Source organism: Scyliorhinus torazame, chromosome 9, assembly GCF_047496885.1.
Source record: "Scyliorhinus torazame isolate Kashiwa2021f chromosome 9, sScyTor2.1, whole genome shotgun sequence".
Lineage (NCBI taxonomy): Eukaryota > Metazoa > Chordata > Chondrichthyes > Carcharhiniformes > Scyliorhinidae > Scyliorhinus > Scyliorhinus torazame.
Genome location: NC_092715.1, coordinates 134630473 through 134652533, shown reverse-complemented (window position 1 = coordinate 134652533; position 22061 = coordinate 134630473). Strand labels below are relative to the sequence as shown.

At 45.3% G+C, this 22061-nt stretch overlaps 1 protein-coding gene across 1 annotated transcript in view; it reads right to left on the bottom strand.

Annotated features, from left to right (window-relative positions):
* The window catches only part of LOC140429486 (sorting nexin-24-like), a 304721-nt gene extending 284602 nt beyond the window's left edge, over positions 1–20119 (bottom strand). The window contains exon 1 of the mRNA XM_072516542.1: positions 19842–20119. Coding sequence (XP_072372643.1) covers positions 19842–19913 — 72 coding nt within the window. The 5' untranslated portion in view covers positions 19914–20119. The remainder of the gene's footprint in view (positions 1–19841) is intronic.
* Between the last annotated feature and the right edge of the window lie 1942 nt (positions 20120–22061).

Genomic DNA, 22061 nt, shown 5'->3' with positions numbered 1-22061 from the left:
TCAGCCTCCAGGCTGATATCGCTCCTTAATGTAGATGCCAATCTGTTGGCCATGATCCTGGCCACCAGAATTGAGGACTGTGAACCGGGAGTGATCAATGAGGATCAGACGGAGTTTGTGAAGGGTAGGCAGCTGAACACGAATGTGCGGAGGCTCCTGAACATGATCATGATGCCCTCGGAAGGAGGAGATGCAGAAGTGGTGGCTGCAATGGATGCGGAAAAAGCCTTTGATCGGGTGGAGTGGAAGTACCTGTGGGAAGTGTTAGGCAGATTTGGATTTGGCGAGGAATTCATAGGGTGGGTTAAATTGCTGTATCAGGCCCCTGTAGAGAGTGTGTCGACAAGCCGGCTGCGGTCGGAGTACTTTAGGCTACATCGAGGAACGAGGCAGGGGTGCCCCCTGTCGTTTGCCCTGGCAATCGAGCCTCTGGCCATGGCGTTGCGGGAGTCTAGAAACTGGAGGGGTTCGGGGGGGGGGGAAAAATCAGGTCGGATCCGATGAAGGGGATGGGGGAGGTCATGCAAATCCTTAAAGATTTCGGGGACTTTTCGGGGTATAAGTTGAATATCGGGAAAAGCGAGCTTTTTGTGATACATGCGAGGGGCCAGGAAAAGAGACTGGGAGAGCTACCGCTTAAGATGGTGGAGAGGAGCTTTCACTATTTGGGCATACAGGTGGCTAAGAGCTGGGGTGTCCTGCACAAGCTCAATTTAGCGCAGCTGGTGGATCAGATGGAGGAGGACTTTAAGAGGTGGGATATGCTGCCGCTTTCCCTGGCGGGCAGGGTGCAGTCCGTGAAGATGACGGTCCTCCCCATGTTCTTGTTCGTCTTCCAGTGCCTTCCCATCCTCATCCCAAAGTCCTTCTTCAAGCGGGTGAACAGGATTATCACGGGATTTGCGTGCGCAAACAAGACCCCGCCAGTTAAGAAACTGTTCTTAGAGCGCAGTCAGGGTGGGGGTGGGCTGGCGCTGCCGAACTTCTGCAGCTATTATTGGGCAGCAAATATTTCCGAGGGGGGGCGGGGCATGGAAATGGTTGGAGGTGGCGTCTTGCAGGGATACTAGCCTGAGGGCATTGATAACGGCACCGCTGCCGCTGCCGCCGACACAGTACACCACGAGCCCGGTGGTGATGGCGACATTGAGGATCTGGGGTCTGTGGAGACGGCACAGGGGGGAGATCGGGGCCTCAGTCTGGACCGAGATACGAAATAATCACAGGTTTGTTCCAGGTAGAATAGACGGTGGGTTCCTAAGCTGGCACAGAGTGAATATTAAAAGCATGGGGGGACTTGTTTATTGACGGGACTTTTGCCAGACTGAGGGCGCTGGAAGAGAAATTTGTGTTGCCCCCAGGGAATGCCTTTAGGTACCTGCAGGTCCGGGCTTTCGTGAGGAAGCAGGTGGGGGAATTTCCATTGCTACCGGCCCGGAGAATACAGGACAGGGTGGTCTCGGGTGTGTGGGTAGGGGACAGAAAGGTATCGGACATATACCGGGAGCTGCAGGAGGCCTCGGTGGAAGAGCTGAAGGGCAAGTGGGAGGAGGAGCTGGGTGAGGAGCTGGATGAGGGCCTGTGGGCAGACGCCATGGCCAGGGTCAATTCCTCCTCATCTTGTGCCAGGCTTAGCCTGATTCAGTTTAAGGTGGTGCACCAGGCACATATGACAGTGGCGAGAATGAGCAAGTTCTTTGGGGTGCAGGACAGGTGTGTGAGGTGTTCAGGGAGCCCAGCAAACCATGTCCATATGTTTTGGGCATGCCCGGCACGTACAGAATTTTGGAAAGGCTATGTCCAAGGTCTTGGACACTCGGGTAAAGCCAAGCTGGGGGATAGCGATATTTGGGGTGTCAGAAGATCCGGAAGTGCAGGAGTCAAAAGAGGCCAGTGTCCTGGCCTTTGCCTCGTTGGTAGCCCGGAGGCGGCTCTTGTTAATGTGGAGGGACGCGAAACCCCCAAGTGTGGAGACTTGGGTCAGTGACATGGCTGGGTTTCTAAGTTTGGAAAGGATAAAGTTTGCCTTAAGAGGGTCCTTGCAGGGGTTCTCCAGGAGGTGACAACCGTTCCTTGACTTTCTCGCTGAACATTAAGTGGAGGTCAGCAGCAAACCAGAGGGCGGGGGGGGGGGGGGGGGTATGAGTGGTGGATAGATTTCACTGGTAAAGGGCAGATACCCCACCTTGTTTTGTTAAGTTGTTAATTTGCTTTTCTTTATTATTATGTTTTTGTTGCTTTCTTTCTGTAGTGGTTTATAAAATTTTGAATAAAAACAAATTTAAAAAAAAAAAAAATAATAATAAAGTTTAAATTCCCTCAGCCTGACTATGATGGAACTTAAAGTCTTGTCTCTGGAGTAGTACCCAGGGTCTTTGGATTACCACTCTGGTACTGGCCGCCATCTCTCGCAATACTAGACTTGCATTTATATAGCGCCGTTAACATGGAAATAATCGAAAGCATTTCACACAAGTGTAATTGCACACAGGAACAGTAGTGGTCTATTTAGCCCTCCAGAGAGATCATGACTGATGTGGGACCCAACTCCATACACCCAACTTTGTTAACCAAAAGTACTAAGGGACAGGAGGCAGAAACAGCTGTCAATCTCATTTAAAACTATCATCAATTGCTGACTCTGGAAGAGTTAAAAGTTTGTACAAATGGTAGAAATGTTCTAATTTCACTCTTGAAAAGCTCTAGCTTTAAATTGTTAATTGTGCCCCCCAGCCAGGAGAGCAAATTCCCAGCTGCGATCAGTCAGCCTTGTTGCGCCCGACTCAGGACGTGACTAGGCCGATAAATTTGTTAACATTTTCATGCCGGAGTTACCCAAGGCGCTTCAGAGAGCCCTAGTAAACGCCTTTTAGCACTGGTCTCCACCAAAGTGGACCAGGCATTCCAGCACTTGGGTGGGGGTCTCCCAGGTGATCGAGGGGGCCCTGGGTGGTCAGGCTCTGGGCAGGGTGGTACACTGGCATTCCTGGTGCCATCCAAGAACCATGGCATTGCCAACCTGGCACCAGCCTTGCTCTGCCAGGGTGCCAATGTGACACTGCCTTGGTGCCAGGGTGGTATCTTGCCAACGCCAGGGATTGGGTCCAGGGGTGCCCTGCCCTTTGGAGTTGGGCTATGCGGGTCTCAAGCCTCCCCTCATTGATAAATTATTTAAAAAATTTAGAGTACCCAATTCTTTTTTCCAATTAAGGGGCAATTTAGCATGGCTAATCCACCTACCCTGCACATCTTTGGGTTGTGGGGGCAAAACCACGCAAACACGGGGAGAACATGCAAACTCCACATGGACAGTGACCCAGAGCCGGGATCAAACCTAGGACCTCGGCGCCGTAAGGCAGCAATGCTAACCACTGGGCCACCGTGCTGCCCCCTCATATGGCAAGTTGCGATGGTCCTGAGACCGTGATGGGGGTTTCAGAGATTAGGGCACCATTGTTAGTGCAGGAAATAGAACAAAGTGCAGCCTCAGCTGGGTGTTCCTCGCCGAGGTCCAGAAATGAAGCAGAGTCCCATTTAATAGCGGGGTCATTCTCAGCACTGCCAGTTCCAGGAAACACCCGGCTAAACACGCCAGACACTGGACTGTTTCATTTCCATAAATCGCACCCCCCATCTAGCCTATTCTCACCCTTTAAATTTAGAAACTTTGGGTGTCTGCTTCTAAATTCTAGGGAGCACTGCCTCAGTTTGTGTAATCTCGCCTCATAAATTAACCCTTGGGAGTTTGGGTATTAATCTAGTAAATTTATACTGCATTCCCTCCAAGGCCAATATATCTTTCCTAATCTCTTCAAAAAGTTCAAACCCAGCTTATCAGTCACGGCCTACTCTTTACAAGTCTATGCTGGTCCACTCTGATCGTCTGAAAATGTTGAAAGGTATTCAGGCATGTCGCTCTTAAATTGTAGACTTCAGTAATTTTCCAATGGAGTTAGGCCAACTGATCCAATCCAAAGGAATGATTCCATCTTCCAATGTTCTACCCCATTTCCCAAAATCGTAGGCTGGAAATCATCTGGGCATGGGGATGTGTGACCCTCTGGCATTATTTCCTTCCAATAGTGATTTTGCTTAACTGAATTTCTGGCCCGATTCAATATTAGTTTCCTTGAGATATCAGGCAGACTGACATCTACTATCAATACTGACAAAGTGCTTTTTCAAGATTTCTTTATCATAGACACCATCACCGTTATTAGTTTTCAAGGAGCCCACATTGCTCCTGACCAATTTTCTTTCTTCCTAATGCAATTGCAAAGATTTAATGTTGATTTTGATATCTTTTGCAAGTTTATTTGCATACTTTCCTTTTTCATCTTCTACATCGCACTACAATCTGTGCAATATTGTTGGCAATATTGGCCCTTAGAGGCATTAACTGGTTCTATATCACATTAAGTTCTTTTTTGAACATTTCCCAGCGACCCAATAATAATAATAATAATCTTTAGCATCACAAGTAGGCTTACATTAACACTGCAATGAACTTACCGTGAAAAAGACCCTAGTCGCCACATTCCGGTGCCTGTCCGGGTACACGGAGGGAGAATTCAGAATGTCTAAATCTAACAGCACGTCTTTCGGAACTTGTGGGAGGAGGAAACCCACGCAGACACCGGGAGAACGTGCAGACTCCGCACAGACAGTGACCCAAGTGGGAATTGAACCTGGGACCCTGGTGCTCTTAACAGTGCTAACCACTGTGCTACCCTGCCGCCCAATGTCATTCTACCCATTGATTTGTCCTGTTTATTATGGATAATCTATTTCATTACATTAAAACCAAAATATAGAATATTACTAGAGACACAGAAATGACACAAAGTGAAAAGGAGATATTAGATGGGGTGACTAAAGGTAGAGTCAAAAGAGGCGTTTTAAAAAGATGTACATACACCTCAGGGACTGCAGAGGTTCAAGAAGGAGTTCACCACTACCTTCTCAAGGGCAATAAATGTTGGCCCAGCCAGCGATGCCCCCATCCCCCAAATTTGTTTTAAAAGGGCTACCCATCCAGCCAATTATCATTCCATCCGCTTACTTTAAATCAGGGTCAGGAACCTATATTAGTATTTGTTGTTATTAGAAACAAGATATAGCTTGATGGGAGTTTAATTTTGTGTTTCTATACAAGAAAGCATTAATTATTCAATTTGCTCAAGTCAAACAAAGGGTGGCTGCATATCTGTGGGTTTTGGTTCCATTTCAAATTGCGTGTGCATTGTAATTAAAGGGTTTACGATGTTAAAGAAATACTAGACTGTTGCTTAACAACCAGGGGTCACCTTAGGTAAGATTGAGTTTTAGTTGTAAGCTGGACCCAGCAGCAGCTGGTCAAGGCCAGAGAGCTGGGAAAAGTAGACTTCCATAGGAACAGGGAATTGGGACAAAATGAATGTCTCAGGAAGACAGTTAAGTTTAAGGAACATGTTAAAGGAACAAAAAGAGTAAGTTGAACAAGGTTCTGTTACGTGTAGTTAAAGCAACAAGCAGAGAAAGCAACAAGCAGAGAAAGTTGCCAGCTGCAGCAACCAGATTTAAAGTGGGAGGCTAGACAGAGGTAAGGGGTGACATCTTACTACAGCATGTGAAGCAGTGGTGTTCTGTTGGTGTGGCTGGGTACCCAAGAGATTGTGTGTAAGCTTCAATCCACATAGCTTTCCAAGGCAGAAGAATACTGAAAGGAAAGGAGAGATCGAGATACTGACAGGGAATCCTTGGTGAAGGCCTCCAAGAGAAAATGTTGTTTAGGAGCAGGTTCTAAGGCATCTCCAACATTCAGTAGCATGACCAATCACCAGACTCCCCCAGTATCAATATCCTGAGGATTAGTATTGACCAGAAACTGAACTGGGCCAGCCACATAGGAAAACCTGTGGATGTGGCTTACTTGGATTTGCAGAGGGCATTTGGCACTGTGCCACATGAAAGGTTATTACACAAAATAAGAGCTCATGGTATAGGGAGTATCATATTAGTATGGAACAGAGGACGGATTAGCAAACAGAGATGGCATAAATGGTTCATTTTCTGGTTGGCAAGATGTAACAAGGCCTCAACTATTTACAATCGATATTAATGACTTGGATGACGTTATGAAGTGGGCTTTCGCCAATACGGAGTCTTTTTGCATCCAGTGGCGTGTCTGGTTGGCGGTGACTGGCAAGGTGTCCATAAAGTGTCAGAATGACTGCCAGCTCTCAGTGGAGAGGTGGGGTGGGGTGGTGGTGGTGTCAGCAGCAGCCTGCTCAATATGTCCAATATTTGCATGCCTGGGCGATGCTCGAAGGTGTACTCGTACGCTGCTCGTACCAGGGCCCATCTAGGAATCTGGGCAGACGTTATGGGCAGGATCGCCTTGTTCTGTCTAAAAAGCCCTAGCAATGGTTTGTGGTGTGTCGGAATTGTGAATCAACATCCATACACATGCTGATGACATTTCTTCACCGCGAATATGACGGCCAGCACTTCCTTTTCTATCAGGGCGTAATTGCACTCCGCAGCAGCCAATTTCCTGGTCACGAATGCTTCCATCAGCCCTGCGGTGGAACAATACAGCTCAGATTCAGTCAGGCTAGGCATCGCAACGTCACTAAGTGAGGCCGTAATGAGTCAATAGGGCAAGGGCAGCAGATACCTGGGAGCCTCACCACAATGAAGTTCCCCTCCCACTCACCATCCCGACTTGGAAATATATTACTGTCCCTTCACTGTCGGTGGGGCAAAATCCTGGAACTCCCTCCCTAACAGCACTGTGGATATACCTACACCTCAGGGACAACAGTGACCTAACCAGCGGTGCTCACATGCCATAAACAAATTTAAAGTTATGTGGGCAACGTTAGCTGCTGCTTTACCCTGGCAAAAGCTTCTTCCCGAGGTGCACTCCATGCCCATTCCTGGTGATTCTTCAGTAATCCATGTAGTGGGGCAAGGATAATCGCTAGGCCAGGAATAAATTTCCCTTGTTTACAAGACCCGATTTCCAGAGTGGAGGCTCGCACCTTCTCCTCTACTGGGTGTAGAGTGGCGATTGTATTTTGTTATGCTCTTGACGTAACATAAGCTGCTTCCTTGATGTGCACTCTGACAAAGGAAGGTTCAGACTTGTAGATAGCTTTAACACGTTTATTAAACTATTAACAATTCTCCTACTTGGATTCGACTCTACTGTTAATCCTTCTATAGCTACTCAGACTGACGAACCAGTCTGCTACAATCCACGTGGTGGGTGTGATGTTCAATCAACCCTGTATCTATACTCACTGAGTGTCTCCACTGGAAAGAGACCGAGGATGTGTGCTGTGTCCTTTTATATGGCTTGGTGTGTAATGCCCTCCTGTGGTAGTGTCACCTCTGTGTGTATGGTGGTATCGTGAATGCCCATTGGTCATGTCCTATCTTACTGACCTATTGGTTGAATGTCTGTGTGTCATGTCTCTGGTGCTCCCTCTAGTGTCTATCTAGTCTATGTGTATTTACATTAACCCCTTGTGTACTTACAGTGATGCATAACACCACAGGAAGGTTTTAGGAAATTGGATTATGAAGTTATTGGGCAATTTAAGGGTTCAAAGTGTTTGACTGCAATGGTAATTTTTTTTTAAAGAATTCTGTTCTGCAGGGCCTGGGTGGTTTTAGTGCCCAGCAGGTGAAATTGACGAAAGAATGTGTTTTTCAGTTTGGGCTAATGCTTGGAGAGTTAATGTGCTTTCAGGCCCTGGAAAGTTCATTTGTTTTTTAGCTTAGGGATATGAGGCAATAGCTGGGCAGAGCCAAAGAGAGACATTGAGAAGCTGTGGAGAGGCACTTTAGGAGAAAGCATTACAGAAACAGACTTTTGGAAGGGTTGTTTGATCTGGCAACCCTTGTTCTTTTAGACCACAAATAAAGGCAGTTTTCTTTCCCAGTAGGACAGTTTGAAAAGAGTAATAATATTTTCAAAGCATAGCAGTATTGTCTGAAAAAATAAAAACCTGAAACAACCAGTTGAAGCAGCTATTTGAAGATCTTCAGACTCTGGCTGAATAACCAGAGCCAGAATCTGTCTGTACCACAAGTATTACTCTATGCCCTGCTAATTATTAAGCTAGACTGAGGGCTGTCTATTTTTTAAATTTATTTACAGGATGTGGGCGTTACTGGTTAGGTCAGCATTTATTGCCCATCCCTAGTTGCCCTTCGGAAGGTGGTGGCGAGTTGCCTTCTTGAACCGCTGCAGTCCCCGAGGTGCAGGTACACCCACTGTACGGTTAGAGAGGGAGTTCCAGGATGTTGCCCCAGCGACAGTGAAGGAGCGGCAATATATTTCGGGTGGTGAATGACCTGAATGGGAACCTCCAGGTGATGGGGTTCCCAGGTATCTGCTGCTCTTGTCCTTGGATGGTAGTCGTCATGGGTTTGGAAGGTGCTGCCTAAGGAACCTTGGCATGTTACTGCAGTGCATCTTGTCAGTGGTGGAGGGTTTGAATGTTTGTGAAGCAGGCTGCATCGTCCTGGATGGTGTCGAGCTTCTACTTGTTAAATGGGCTCATCGTCACAAATTTCTGCCAAAAACTCAGTAACAGACTCCACTGGGGTTCTCTCGGCTATATTAAATCAGTGTCTCTGTACGATAACCGATGCCTTGGGGCTGTAGTGGTTTGCCACAAATTCTTTGAAAGTCTTGGAATCTGGAGCCGTGGGGTACGTCAGGCATTTTATGCCGCTAAAGTCGGGGCCCCATAGGTGGTCAGAAGAATTACCAACTGGCGATCATTCCCAACGATAGCATTCGCCAAAAAAAAAACCTATATGGAGTCAAGTCCGCTACACCCGCATCGAATCTGCCAAAGAGCTGCATTTTCAAAATGGTGCAAACCTCACTCCTTCGTGAAGGGAGAGAGAGGGCTGTGCATCAAAGGTTAGCAGCACCAACTGTAGTTCTGCTTTGTCGCTAATTTCATATGGAGGAGTCTGGAAAGGAGAGGCAAACAAATGGTTTATTACCAAAAGTAAATATTTACAGGTATCAGTCCCACTCAGGACTACTCTGCTGCTCAGCTCCTACCTGGGCCAGCTTTTAAGGTTGTGACTTGTCCTGCTGATGGGCCTCTGCCTCTCAGCAGGGAAGCTCATACTCTACGAGGCTCACGGGGAGATTAATCGGGTCATCCCCATGGGGGTAACACAGGAAAGTAGTGGTTTATTGCAAGGGGAATGGAATATAAAAGTAGGGATGTTTTGATACAGTTGTATAGGATATTTGTGAGACCACACCTAGAGTACTGTGATAACAAAAATGCTAGAAAAACTCAGGTCTGGCAGCATCTGTGGAGAGAGAAGCAGCGAGTCAAACACGACTCTTCCGAACGGTTAGTCTTTACATCATCCAAAAGACCCAAGTCAGGAATGTGATGGAAGATCCGTCACTTGCTTGGATAACAGCATCTCCAACACTGAAGCAGCTCTTCACTATGTTATTTGACAGAAAGCAGCTGATTGATTCGCACCATTCATCACCTTACACATTCACTCCCTCACCACTAACACACCATGGCTGCAATGTGTACCATCTACAAGATGCACAATAGCAATGTTCCTTCAACAGCGTTTTCCGAATCTACAATCTCTATTACCTGGATGAATAAAGGTAGCAGGTGCAGGAACACCATCTGCTAATACCCTACCATGTCCACATCATGCTGATCTGGAAAAATATTGTTGTCGCGACTGGATCAAAATCTTATAATGCACACACCAAGACATCCCAAATCACTTCACAGCTAAATAAATGCCACAGAGCAATATCCTGAAAATATTAATGTGATAATGCAGATAATCTGTTTTTATCATGTTAGCTCATCGTTAATTGTCATTCAGATGTCCAAAGATGTGCAGGTTTGATGGGATTATGAGGGATAGGGTTGGGGCTAGGTAGGGTGCTCTTTCAGAGGGTCTGTGCAGGCTCGATGGGCCGAATGGCCTCCTTCTGCACTGTAGGAATTCTATGGTTCTACATGGAGATGCACGAGTCAAAGCCATTGGGGATGGGGTAGTTTGCTATGGTACTTTTGCTGATGGCCGAAGAGATCAATTCACGAGAGGCTGGTTCTGTAACAAGTATTTGTCAGGTGTACTTGTGGGTTGTTATTTTCAGTTTTACCACTTATTATCAAGCCACTTTGGCCACCAATTACCACAGTTGTGCATGCTAGCCCACAGGCCATGTCTCAATGTTCCTGGCACCAGCTAGTGTCTCCCTGGTGTGAGAATCAAGTCACACATCAAAATAACTGGGACATTTCACTGGACCTAAAGTCCTGAATTTCATGCCTGGCACATAATGAGAGCACCAGCAGCACAAGAACTGGTTTGAAATACATTCTCAGGGAAATAAAATACAAAAAATGTTTTCAATCAATTTCCATTGATCCTTTCAAAAGCATAAATTCTCCTGTTTCTTTTAGATTCTAAAACGGAAAGGAGGTTTTTTGTTATCATTTGACAAGTTGCTCTCTTGTTCTTCAGGCTGGGAATGCCATTAAGAGTAGAAGCAAGTGTACCCTTGAGGTGACCATCAACTGAAGCATGGCCTCAAAATTTGATCTGTGCAAGAGATGGAAAATGGAGGAGTAAAAATCTTAAAATCTGAATGTTCAAACTTCGCATTTAAAACAAAGTTTTTTTTAAAAATAATTTTGACTTTTCATTAGTTTAAATGTGCCTTGCGAATATTATTGAGGAATAATGATATTCAAAATAAAAACTTAATTTTCTTCATATTTACCCTGATTTTTGATTTCCATCCCCTCCGTTATATGGCAAGTGATAAGTGCCAGGCTACCCAAATCCCAAAATGAAACTAGAACACGATTTGCAATTTGTATTTTGAGAAGATATCTGAAGTTAGGAAAAAGAATTACAAACTGCTAGTGAAGATTTTAAACAGATTACATTTGCAGAGTTAACAGTACTACAAACATTCCTCAAGAGTTTTGCTTAATTAGGCAACAATCAACATGGATTTTAATCTCAAACAATCCTAGCAATATTACAACAAATACACTCGCGTCCATAGGGGAGGGGGAAACACTTTTCAGATGGCAGCTGCTTCTTCATGCTACAGTTGTATAGAACCTTGTAAGGCCGCACTTGGAATATTGTGCACAATTCTGGTCGCCACACTACCAGAAGGATGTGGAGGCTTTGGAGAGGGTTTACCAGGATGTTGCCTGGTCTGGAGGGTGCTAGCTATGCAGAGAGGCTGACTATACTTGGACTGTTTTCATTAGAACGACGGAGGTTGAGGAGTGACGTGATAGAGATCTACAAAGATTATGAGGGGCATGGATAGAGGGGATGGGCAAGCACTCTTTCCCTTGGTGGAGGGGTCAGTCACCAGGGGGATAGGTTTAAGGTCTGTGGGGCAAAGTTTAGAGGAGATGCGCGAGGCAGGTTTTTTTTTTTAAAATAAACACAGAGGGTAGTGAGTGCCTGGAACACGTTGCCAGGAGTAGTTGTGGAAGCAGATACATTAACAACCTTCAGCATCTTGATAAATACATGGATAGGATGGATATAGAGGGATACGGCACAAGGAAGTGCTGAGGGTTTTGGCCACGGATGGCATCATGACCGTTACAGGCTTGGAGGGCCAAAGGGCCTGTCCTGTGCGGTATTGCTCTTTGTTCACAGGTCTGTTTCTAGCACATTCTGCTTTAGGATCTCAGAACCACATCTACTGATACAGCTTTGAATCTCTCTCCAAATATTTTTCTCTTTCATCTTTAACTCTCTATTGCTTTACATTCCATTAGAAGTTCCTTTCATCAGAATTTACAGGTCTTTCATGTTATTTTCTGGCTACTACTACTCAAGCAAGAATAAATCTGCTACTTTGCTTTTATCCATTTACGATCTATGCCGACAAGTCAGTTTCAATTCACGTCCCTTATCTTCCTAAATGTAAATTATATTCATGCCCACTGATACTCATCTTAGCTTGTCTCATCTCCACTTCAAACTACTTGCTTCCCTACTTAACCGCTTTTTGATGTTCTGACCTATAATTAAACTGAAGGCAGTGGACCAAGTCATTTATATCCATATTAATACAGAAGCCGGTTTCACAGAATACCACAATGATATCGGGGGGAAATTGAGAAATATGGGGCAGTATTTTGGTTGGTTCAGACGTCAAAATCGTGGCGGGCGCCAATTTGATGTCAAACTGCAATTCTCTGTCACCTCAACAGCGGTGTCAATGCGGCCCGGAATGCATGTACAGTAAACACCGTTTGCATGTCAGTAGCAGGCCTGACCCAGGATTCTCCGGGGCAAAGTTCCCGATGCACGGTTCACTTTTGCTTTTAAAAATCATGAAACACGTATCGTGGCTGATGAGGGAGAGAGAAGAGGTAAGACACAGAGAGGCGCGACTTTGGGCTACCAGGCTGGACACGGGCCGGGGGAGAGAAAACAGGCCGAGTGGGCCCCCTCCACAGGACTGGGGCGGTGTCCAGTCACGGATAGTCATTGTCGCAGCCTGCAAGGCAGCCATCTTGCTGCGCACCCCACTTGGCTCTGCAGAGTGACACCGGCAGGATGGGTGCCCCCACTCCCCCACCCCACATCCCCCACCCGAGCGCCACCCGCAAGCAGCTCACCCAGGACAGTAGCCCCTACTGGGGGGGGGGGGGGGGCACCAGAGCGTACTGCTGGCAAGGGCAGTGCCAGCCAACCGCATACCATGGCAGCAGGGGCAAGTGCCAGGGCCAGAGGGGAGGGCGCTCCTGGTGGCCATAAAGGCGACGGTCGCCCTAAACGTTTAAGCGCCAGTGGCCTTAGTGGCCAGGGCACCGGTCATGACCGGCGGTATGGATCCGGCATGTGGTGCAGGGTGGGGGTTCGGCTGTGTGGGATGGCGGTTAGTGCCAGGGGCACAGTGTTGCCTACTCACCCTGGCCATCCCGAGGTTTTTTTTTGCGGCACTGCTGTCCAGTGCCCAGGCATGACGAATGGCAGCGGCTGGCAGCCTCCTTCCTGGGCCAGGGTACAATGTGATCCGTCTCTCCTCCACGGCATCCAAGAGGGTCTCCAGCTCGGGAAGCGTGGGGCCGCACGTCTTGCTGCCATCGATGGTGTGTGTGGGAGTGCCGTGTGTATATGTGGCTGCAGCTTGTCAGCCTCCTGAGTGTCAATAATGAAACCGGTGAATCGCACACCCTTTCTCATTGGAATCGATTGTGTTCCACATGGTGCCGGTGCTTGCCCCTTGACAGTCGCTGAATCGCAGCAGTTGCAGCCAGTTTTGCTGTCGTGAAAGCTCACAAATTTTGCGCCTGCATCAACACTTAGTTCCAGAAAACGAAGAATCCAGTCCATTATTTTCCAATCACATTTAGAACATCCAAAAATAACTGGTTTGTTTTAGAAACCAGCCAAATCTTTAAAAAGTATTTTAATAATGAAAACCTTGCTGACATCATCCACATATATGTCAAGACATTAGCTCATCCAGTAATTTAAATTACACTAAATTGAGGTGCCATTATTCCACAATTTATTGTTCCTACAAAACCCATTTCACATTAGTCTAAATATATTAAATAATAAATCAACCGGAATTCCCGCAAATTAGGTAATTTGGTCCACCTTACCCGTGGGTGTACTCAGTCCACATTGGAGCCATTTATTTTAATCTCACTGTTCAGTGGTTTTATTTCTGGGATGTGTGCTGGTCACTGGTCATGCCAGCATTTATTGCCCATCCCTAGTTACCCTTCAAGAAGTTGCCATCTTGAACCGTTGCAGTCCTGGACATGGACAGTGCAGGGAGAGAGTTCCAGGATTTTTGACCCAGCCTTACCATTTAATATTTTTTTGTCTCCAATGATTTATCCATTTTGAATGCCATGTATGTCTAAAGTTTATTAACCATTTGCAGCAAAACCTTAAAAAAAAATGTATCACTTCACACTTTTCTGCATTAAATTCCTTCTGCCAATTCAACCTTTTGTAATGCAATCACCAGTCTCCTCAGTTCACAATACTTCAAGTTTTGTGTCATCAGAAATATTGAGACTGCGCCTCACATACCCACGTCTAGATCATTAATATATGTCACAAAAGTAGAGGTCCTAGAACTGGTCCCTGGAGAACCCCACGGTATACCTTACAAAAAAAAACTTTTCACCACTTTATTTCTTGTCACTCAGCCAACTTCATATCCATGCTGTTACTTTCCCTTTTATTCCATGAGCTTTAATTTTGTTGGCAAATCAGTTATATGGACCTTTATTAAGCATTTTTTTTTTAAAGTTCATACACCACATCAACTACATAATCCTAATCAGCTATCTCATCACCTCAAAAAAATGAAATCTAGTTAGTTAAATTATTATTTGTCTTTAACAAATCTACGCTGGCTTTTACACGCTTGTCCAATTGGCAGTTAATGGTGTCCTGGGTTATCACGTCCAAAGGTTTTCCTACCACAGCTGTTAAGCTGACTGGCCTGTAGTTGCTGGGTTTATCCTTGCATCCTCAAAGGTGTAACATTTGCAATTCTCCGGCACCACCCATATATCGAAGGAGGATTGCAAGATTATCGTTCCACATTTTCCTCCCTTTCTGTGGCAGTCTTCCATCTCAACGGTTCGTGCCGTCACAGTGAACTCTGTTGAGCACTGACTGGTCAGGCTCAGGAGCCACTCTGACATGACAGTCTAAAAGGCTTAGGACAGATGAAGCCCTTGAAGAATATAAAGCAAGTAGGAAGGAACTTAAGGTAGGAATTAGGAAGGCTAAAAAGGGGTCATGAAATGTCGTTGGCAAACAGAATTAAGGAAAATCCCAAGGTGTTTTTTTATACATATGTAAAGAACAAGAGGGTAGCCAGAGAAAGAGTTGGTCCATTCAAGGATATTGGAGGGAATCTATGTATGGGACCAGAGGAAATGGAAGAGATACTAAATGAATACTTTGCCTCAGCATTCACCAAAGAGAAGGACTTGGTGGATGAGGAATATTGGGTAGTGTGTGTAGATATTAATAAGGAGGAGGTATTGGACATCTTAAAAAGCATTAGAGAAGTCCCCGGGGCCTGATAGTCCACAGAATACTGAGGGAGGCAAGGGAGAAAATTACTGGGGCCTTGACAGTCATCTTTGTATCCTCACCGGCTACAGGTGAAGTTCCAGAGGACTGGAGAGTAGTCAATGTTGTTCCATTGTTTAAGAAGGGCTGCGGTGATAAATGAGGAAATTATCAGTCGGTGAGCTTTACGTCAGTGGTAGGGAAATTATTGGAAAAGATTCTTAGAGATAGGATTTACTCACATTTGGAAACAAATGCACTTATTAGTGATGGACAGCATGGTTTTGTGAAGAGGAGGTCATGCCACGCTAATTTGATCAAGTTTTTCGGGGAAGTGACAAAGATGATAGATATGGGAAAGGCAATAGATGTTGTGTACATGGACTTCAGTAAAGCCGACAAGGTGCCTCATGGTAGACTGGTACAAAAGGTGACGTCACATAGGATCAGTGGAGAGCTGGCAAGTTGGATACAGAACTGGCTTGGCCACAGAAAACAGAGGGTAGCAGTAGAAGGGTGCTTTTCTGAATGGACGGCTGACCAGTGCCACAGGGATCAGTTCTGGGGCCCTTGTTGTTCGTGATGAATATAAATGATTTGGAAGAAAATGTAGTGGGCCGGATGAGTAAGTTCGCAGACGACACAAATATTGGTGGAGCTGCGGATAGTGAAGAGGATTGTCAGAGGATACAGCAAGATATAAACTGGTTGGAGTCTTGGGCGGAGAAATGGCAGATGGAGTTTAATCTGGACAAGTGTGAGGTAATGCACTTTGGAAGGTCCAATGCATGTAGGAATTACACAATAAATGGTAGAACTCTTGCGAGTACTGACAGGCAGAGAGATCTGGGCGTGCATGTCCACCGATCACTGAAAGTGGCAATGCATGTTGATAACATGGTCAAGAAGGCATACGGTATGCTGGCCTTCATCGGTCGGGGCATTGAATATAAAAATTGGCAAGTCATGTTGCAGCTATACAGGACCTTAGTTAAGCCTCATTTGGAATGTTGTGTACAATTCTGGTCGCCACACTACCAGAAGGCTGTGGATGCTTTGGAGAGGGTACAGAAGCAGCTTACTACGATGTTGACAAAGGGTCACCTGGACTCGAAACGTTAGCTCTTTTCTCTCCCGACTGATGCTGCCATACCTGCTGAGATTTTCCAGCATTCTCTCTTTGGTTACTAGGATGTTGCCTGGTATGGGGGGCATTAGCTAGGACGGAAAGTTAGATAAACTCGGTCTGTTCTCACTGGAACGACAGAGGTTGAGAGACAACCTGATAGAGGTCTACAAGATGATGAATGGCATGGACAGGGTGGATAGTCAGATGTTCTTTCCTAGGGTAGGAGAGTCATGTACTAGGTGACATGGGTTTAAAGTGCGTGGGGAAAAGTTTAGAACTGATGTGCGAGGCAAGTTGTTGTTTTTTTTTTTTTTTTTTTTTACACAGAGGGTGGTAAATATATGGAATGCGCTGCCTGGGCAGGTGGTGGGAGCAAGTACAACAGCAGCATTTAAGGGGCATCTAGACAAATATATGAATAGGTTGGGAATGGAAGGATACGGACGGTTTTAGTTTAGGCAGGTACCATGGTCGGCGCAGGCTTGGAGGCCGAAGGGCCAGTCCTTATGCTGTATTATTCTTTGTTCTTTGCCTCATTTGCTGTGGAGGAGGCAGTGAGCTGAGAAGAATCAATCAAGATTTACTGGCCTCTTTTCTCCTCACCCTCTTCTCAGTGAGCTGAGCTTCTCATTTCTGCTTGCCCTTCCAACAGTCAACCTCCAGGGGCCATGGCTGTCAGCGACCGTCTCCCAGTTCTCCCCCCTTACTTCTTTCAGTATCCTCAGATGCATCCCACCAATCTTGGTGACCTATTAACCTTAAGTACAAACAGCTTTTTTCAATACATCCTTTGTCAATGTTTGCCCATTCAGTATCTCAACTACCTCCTCTGACACCACGACTTGGGCAGCATCATTTTCCTCAATAAAGACAGATGCAAATAATTAGTTTAGCGCCTCAGCCATTCCATCTGCCTTCAAATGGAAATCCCCTTCTTGGCACCAACCCTCCTCTTAGACATCTGCATTCCCCTTAATTTCTAGGAAGTACGGAGGGAAAACAATCTTTTGCACTTGAATCATGTTAGGTGATCCAAAATGTTTTTTGGTTTTATTTATTGTAGTTAGTTTACTATGAAATATGACATAAAAGAACATAAAAAGGAGTAGGCCATTCAGCCCCTCATGTATATTGTCCTGTTCATTCAGATCATGTTCAATCTGTACGTTAACTCCATTTACATGCTTCAGAGTGTCTTATATATCGACATCTTGTAGACAAAGTTCATTACAATTGGAGCTGGTAGAATTAAACTACTGTTGCACAGGGTTTGTAACTCCACCTCAGTAATTGTACATATCATTTGAACTGATCTTGTTAAACAATAAATCTGAAATCAATTATGAGGATGGTCACATGTTAAAAACATAGGGTGGGAGGGGCAGCACGGTGGCGCAGTGGGTTAGCACTGCGGCCTCACGGCGCCGAGGTCCCAGGTTCGATCCCGGCTCTGGGTCTCTGTCCGTGGAGTTTGCACATTCTCCCAGTGTTTGTGTGGGTTTTGCCCCCACAACCCAAAAGATGTGCAAGCTAGGTAGATTGGCCACGCTAAATTGCCCCTTAATTGAAAAAAAAAAATGAATTGGGTACTCTAAAAAAGACATAGGGTGGCAGGGCAGCACGGTGGCACAGTGGTTAGCACTGGTGCCTCACGACGCCAAGGATCCGAATTTGAGGGACATTACTAAAGGCATCGCAACTTCAAATTCTGGAAACCTCCGAGCTAACACCTGGCATTTCAATACACTCACTCTGAAAAAGGACGGCAACTTGGTTGCAAAAAATTCCATCTGATTTTATTAATTTTGTGCTTATGATAGAAGTGGCCATTCCATTCTTCTGCCATGGCACTGCCAATGCATCACCAGTTACAGATACACTTCATCCCAAGTTTTTTTTTCTTTAAAAAAAATAATAAATTTAGAGTACTCAATTAATTTTTTTGCAATTAAGGGGCAATTAAGTGTGGCCAATCCACCTAGCCTGCACATCTTTGAGTTGTGGGAGCAAAACCCACGCAAACACAGGGAGAATATACAAACTCCACACCGACAGTGACCCAGTGCTTTGATCGAACCTGGGACCTCAGCGCCGTGAGGCAGTAGTGCTAACCACTGTGCCACCATGCTCCCCGTTTCATCACAAGTTAAACAACTCACCATATACTTTTCAATTACAACTCAAGTTGGGAAGGGCATATAAATCATTATATTGCTAGGTATTTTTCACAGACCAAGTTTTTTATTATTTTTTTTTATTCGTTCATGGGACTTGAGCATCATAGGCTGTGCCAGCATTTATTGCCCATCCCTAATTGCCCTTGGAGGGGGCTGTTAAGAATCAACCACATTGCTGTGGGTCTGGAGTCACATGTAGGCCAGACCAGGTAAGGGTGGCAGATTTCCTTCTAGTGAACCAGGTGGGTTTTTACGACAATGGTTTCACAGTCATCATTATACTTTTAATTCCAGATTTTTATTGAATTCAAGCATTAGGCAGCACAGTAGCAGAAGTGGATAGCACTGTGGCTTCACAGCACCAGGGTCCCAGGTTCGATTCCCTGCTCAGTCACTGCCTGTGCGGAATCTGCACGTTCTCCCCGTGTCTGCGTGGGTTTCCTCCGGGTGCTCCAGTTTCCTCCCGCAGTTCAAAGACATGCAGGTTAGGTGGATTGGCTATGCTAAATTGCCTTTAGTGACCAAAAAGGTTAGGAGGGGTTATTGGGTGGAAGTGAGTGCATAAGTAGGTCGGTGCAAACTCGATGGGCCGAATGGCCTCCTTCTGCACTGTATGTTCTATGAATTCAGTGCATTAGCCTGGCTTTCTGGTTTACTCGCCCAGTGACAATACCACTATGCCACCGCCTCCCTAATGGAATGAAATGTAAAATCTTCATCTTGTTTGCAGAATCCTTGTGATAATACTGTATTTTATGGCTCTTGGGAAACTTTTTATTCAGTCTTCCTCCCAAAAGAAAACAGCTATTGTTTTGAACTGGTTGCCTCACAATGATGAAGAGCTTAATTAAGAGTTGGTTTTGTAAATTTGTAAAATATATAGCTACGTACTGTGTTATCTCTGACATACTGAATATTACCTTCAGATTCTGAATAGGGAGAAAGTGCATGGAGATACCCAAAGCGTGTCAACAAAAAAGGTTGATATCGGCCTGTCATTTAATTGATGCTTTTCTCAGAAATAATGATGTAAATTAGAGGTGGTGGCGTTTCTAATCTAAACTGGCAAAACCGTGGTCATTTTTCCCTGCACAGTCTTGAAATCACTCCATGATTTATAGTTCTGACCACGGCTAAAATACTTCAGTAATCTAGACCTCTTTCCCCACCTTATGAAGGAACGGTACAAACCATGAACGCAATTGCAACCGTTTTATAAAATCGGTGAAAGTGCTCGCCAAGCGCAAGAGTTGGACCAAAGGAGAGCAAACACTGAGCAGCTTTGGCAAATCCAACATCATCATCATCCCTGGGTCCGCTCTGGATTTGTGCGCTGCGTGAATGAGTACGTTCAGGTGGAAACGAAAACACTTTTTAGTGATGTGGGTAACTATGCGGCGGCCTAGACAGGACGCGCCAGAATCTCATGTCCTTACCGTGTATCCTCTCTCGAGATCACTCTCCTCATATCTGAAGGATGGAATGGCCACTTCTATCATGTGCTGCATGGTGCAGAGGAGCTCCCAGAATAAGAATCACTCGACCGAACAAAATGCCCCGATTGCCACTTCCTTTAAAGAGCGCAGGTGATAAGATAAGCCGCTGTGTCGCCCTGCTGTCCAGCAGCTCCTTCCCGCCTGGATCAACACTCACACTCAGCACCGGCCAAAAGCCATTTGTAAAAGAAAGTCACGTGAGCGCCTGTCCGTGTCACGTGATCCCGGCATTGGAATGTTGCAATCCTGGCCGCGTTCCATTCCAGGGACAGAAAGGGAACGCTGAGCACTCGGTCCCATAGAAACCCTCGTGGCCTCACTTCAGCTGCACATCTGGGCTTAATTTGAAACCTTGAACCCGACGATGTAGCACAGAATAGCAGCAGGCACCAAACAGCGGCAATCAACGAAGCAACAGGAATAGGAGCCGAGCGCTACTAAAACAGGACTGTACTAGCAACTGAGAGAGCACCTGAGAGTACCACTCGCACAGAGAACGCAAACCCATAACACTACTTCAAATATCATTTGGCACTACTCATGCCTCTGAGTTAAGTATGAGCACAAGCCTGCGCTCTTACAACATCTAGGCACATAATTTAGAGTGATAGTTGAGTACTAACGAAGTGCTTTTTTTGGAAAAGCCGTTCTTCCGGATTGTCATAGTAAGTGAAAAGTTAATACTCCAGGCTTAGATTTCCTCATTGATTCTGAGACTTCACCTGAAATATAGCAATGCATTTCGTTGTCTTTGCTCCAACATTGATGCTGCTGTTTATTTTAATTACCTTATTTTCCTAAATGATAAGATCAGACACAGGAGCATAATTAGGCCACTTGGCCCATCGAGTCTGCCCCACCATTCAGTCATGGCTGATATTTTCTCATCCTCATTCTCCTGCCTTCTCCCCATAACCCCTGATCCCCTTAAGATAATGTATCAATGTGTTCCTTGTTTCTCCCATTCTATTCTTTGACACTTCTACAACCATAAGAACTGAATGGCTAGTTCTCATCCATCTCTGATCTTGAGCCACCTGCCACTGAGTGTTTCCCATCCTCTTACTTTGAACCTTCCCTACCTTTTGAGATAACAAGGATATGGGAAGCATTCCCTGTTTACAATCTATATAAATGACCTGCAAGCAGGGACAGAGTGTAACATAGCAACATTTGGGGATGATACTAAAATAGGTGGAAAGGCAGGCAGTGAAGAGGAGTTTAAAAATGTTACAGAAGATATAGGTAGGCTAGGAGATTGGGCCAAAATTTAGCAGATGGAGTTTAATGTAGATAAGTGCGAGATTATCCAATTTAGCCCCCCAAAAATAGAAAGGCAATGTATTATCTAAATGGAAAGCAGATTCAAAATGCATCTGGGTAGAGGGATCTGGTCGTCTTTGTTCATGAATCGCAGAATGTCGGAATGCAGGTATAGCATGTAATTAAAAAGACAAGTGGAAGGTTAGTGTTTATCGCAAAAGGACTGGAGGATAAAAGTAGAGAAGTGTTGTTGCAATTGTATAGAGTGTTGGTGAGACCACATCTGGAGTATTGTGTCCAGTTTTGATCTCCTTATTTGAGGAAGGATGTGGTGGCGCTGGTGACAGTTCAGAGGAAATTCACCAGATTGATTCCGAGGATGAAAGGATTTACGTATGAGGAGAGATTAAACAGTTTATACTCGCTGGAGTTTGGAAGGATGAGAGGGGATCTGATGGAGGTACATAAAATACTAAAAGGGATTGATAAAGTAAATGTAAACCAAACGTTCCCTCTTGTGGGGCAATCTAGAATGAGAGGTCAGGGATATAGGCTGAGAGACGGTAGATTTAGAACTGAAATGAGGAGGAACTACTTCTCACAGAGAGTGGTAAATTTGTGGAACTTGCTGCCCCATAGTGCAGTAGAATCGGAGTCATTAAATGGTTTCAAGAAGGAGATAGATATATTTCTGATTTTAAAAAAGGTTAAAAGAATATGAGGTGGAGGTGGAGAGGTGGATTTGAGACCAGAAATAGATCAGCCATGATCTGATTGAATGACGGAGCAGGCTCAAAGGGCTGAATTGCCTACTTTTGGTCCTAGTTCTTATGTTCCCTGTATCATCACATAAATCATGAGCTTAATTGTTAGATCTGAACTATGCTAATAAATACA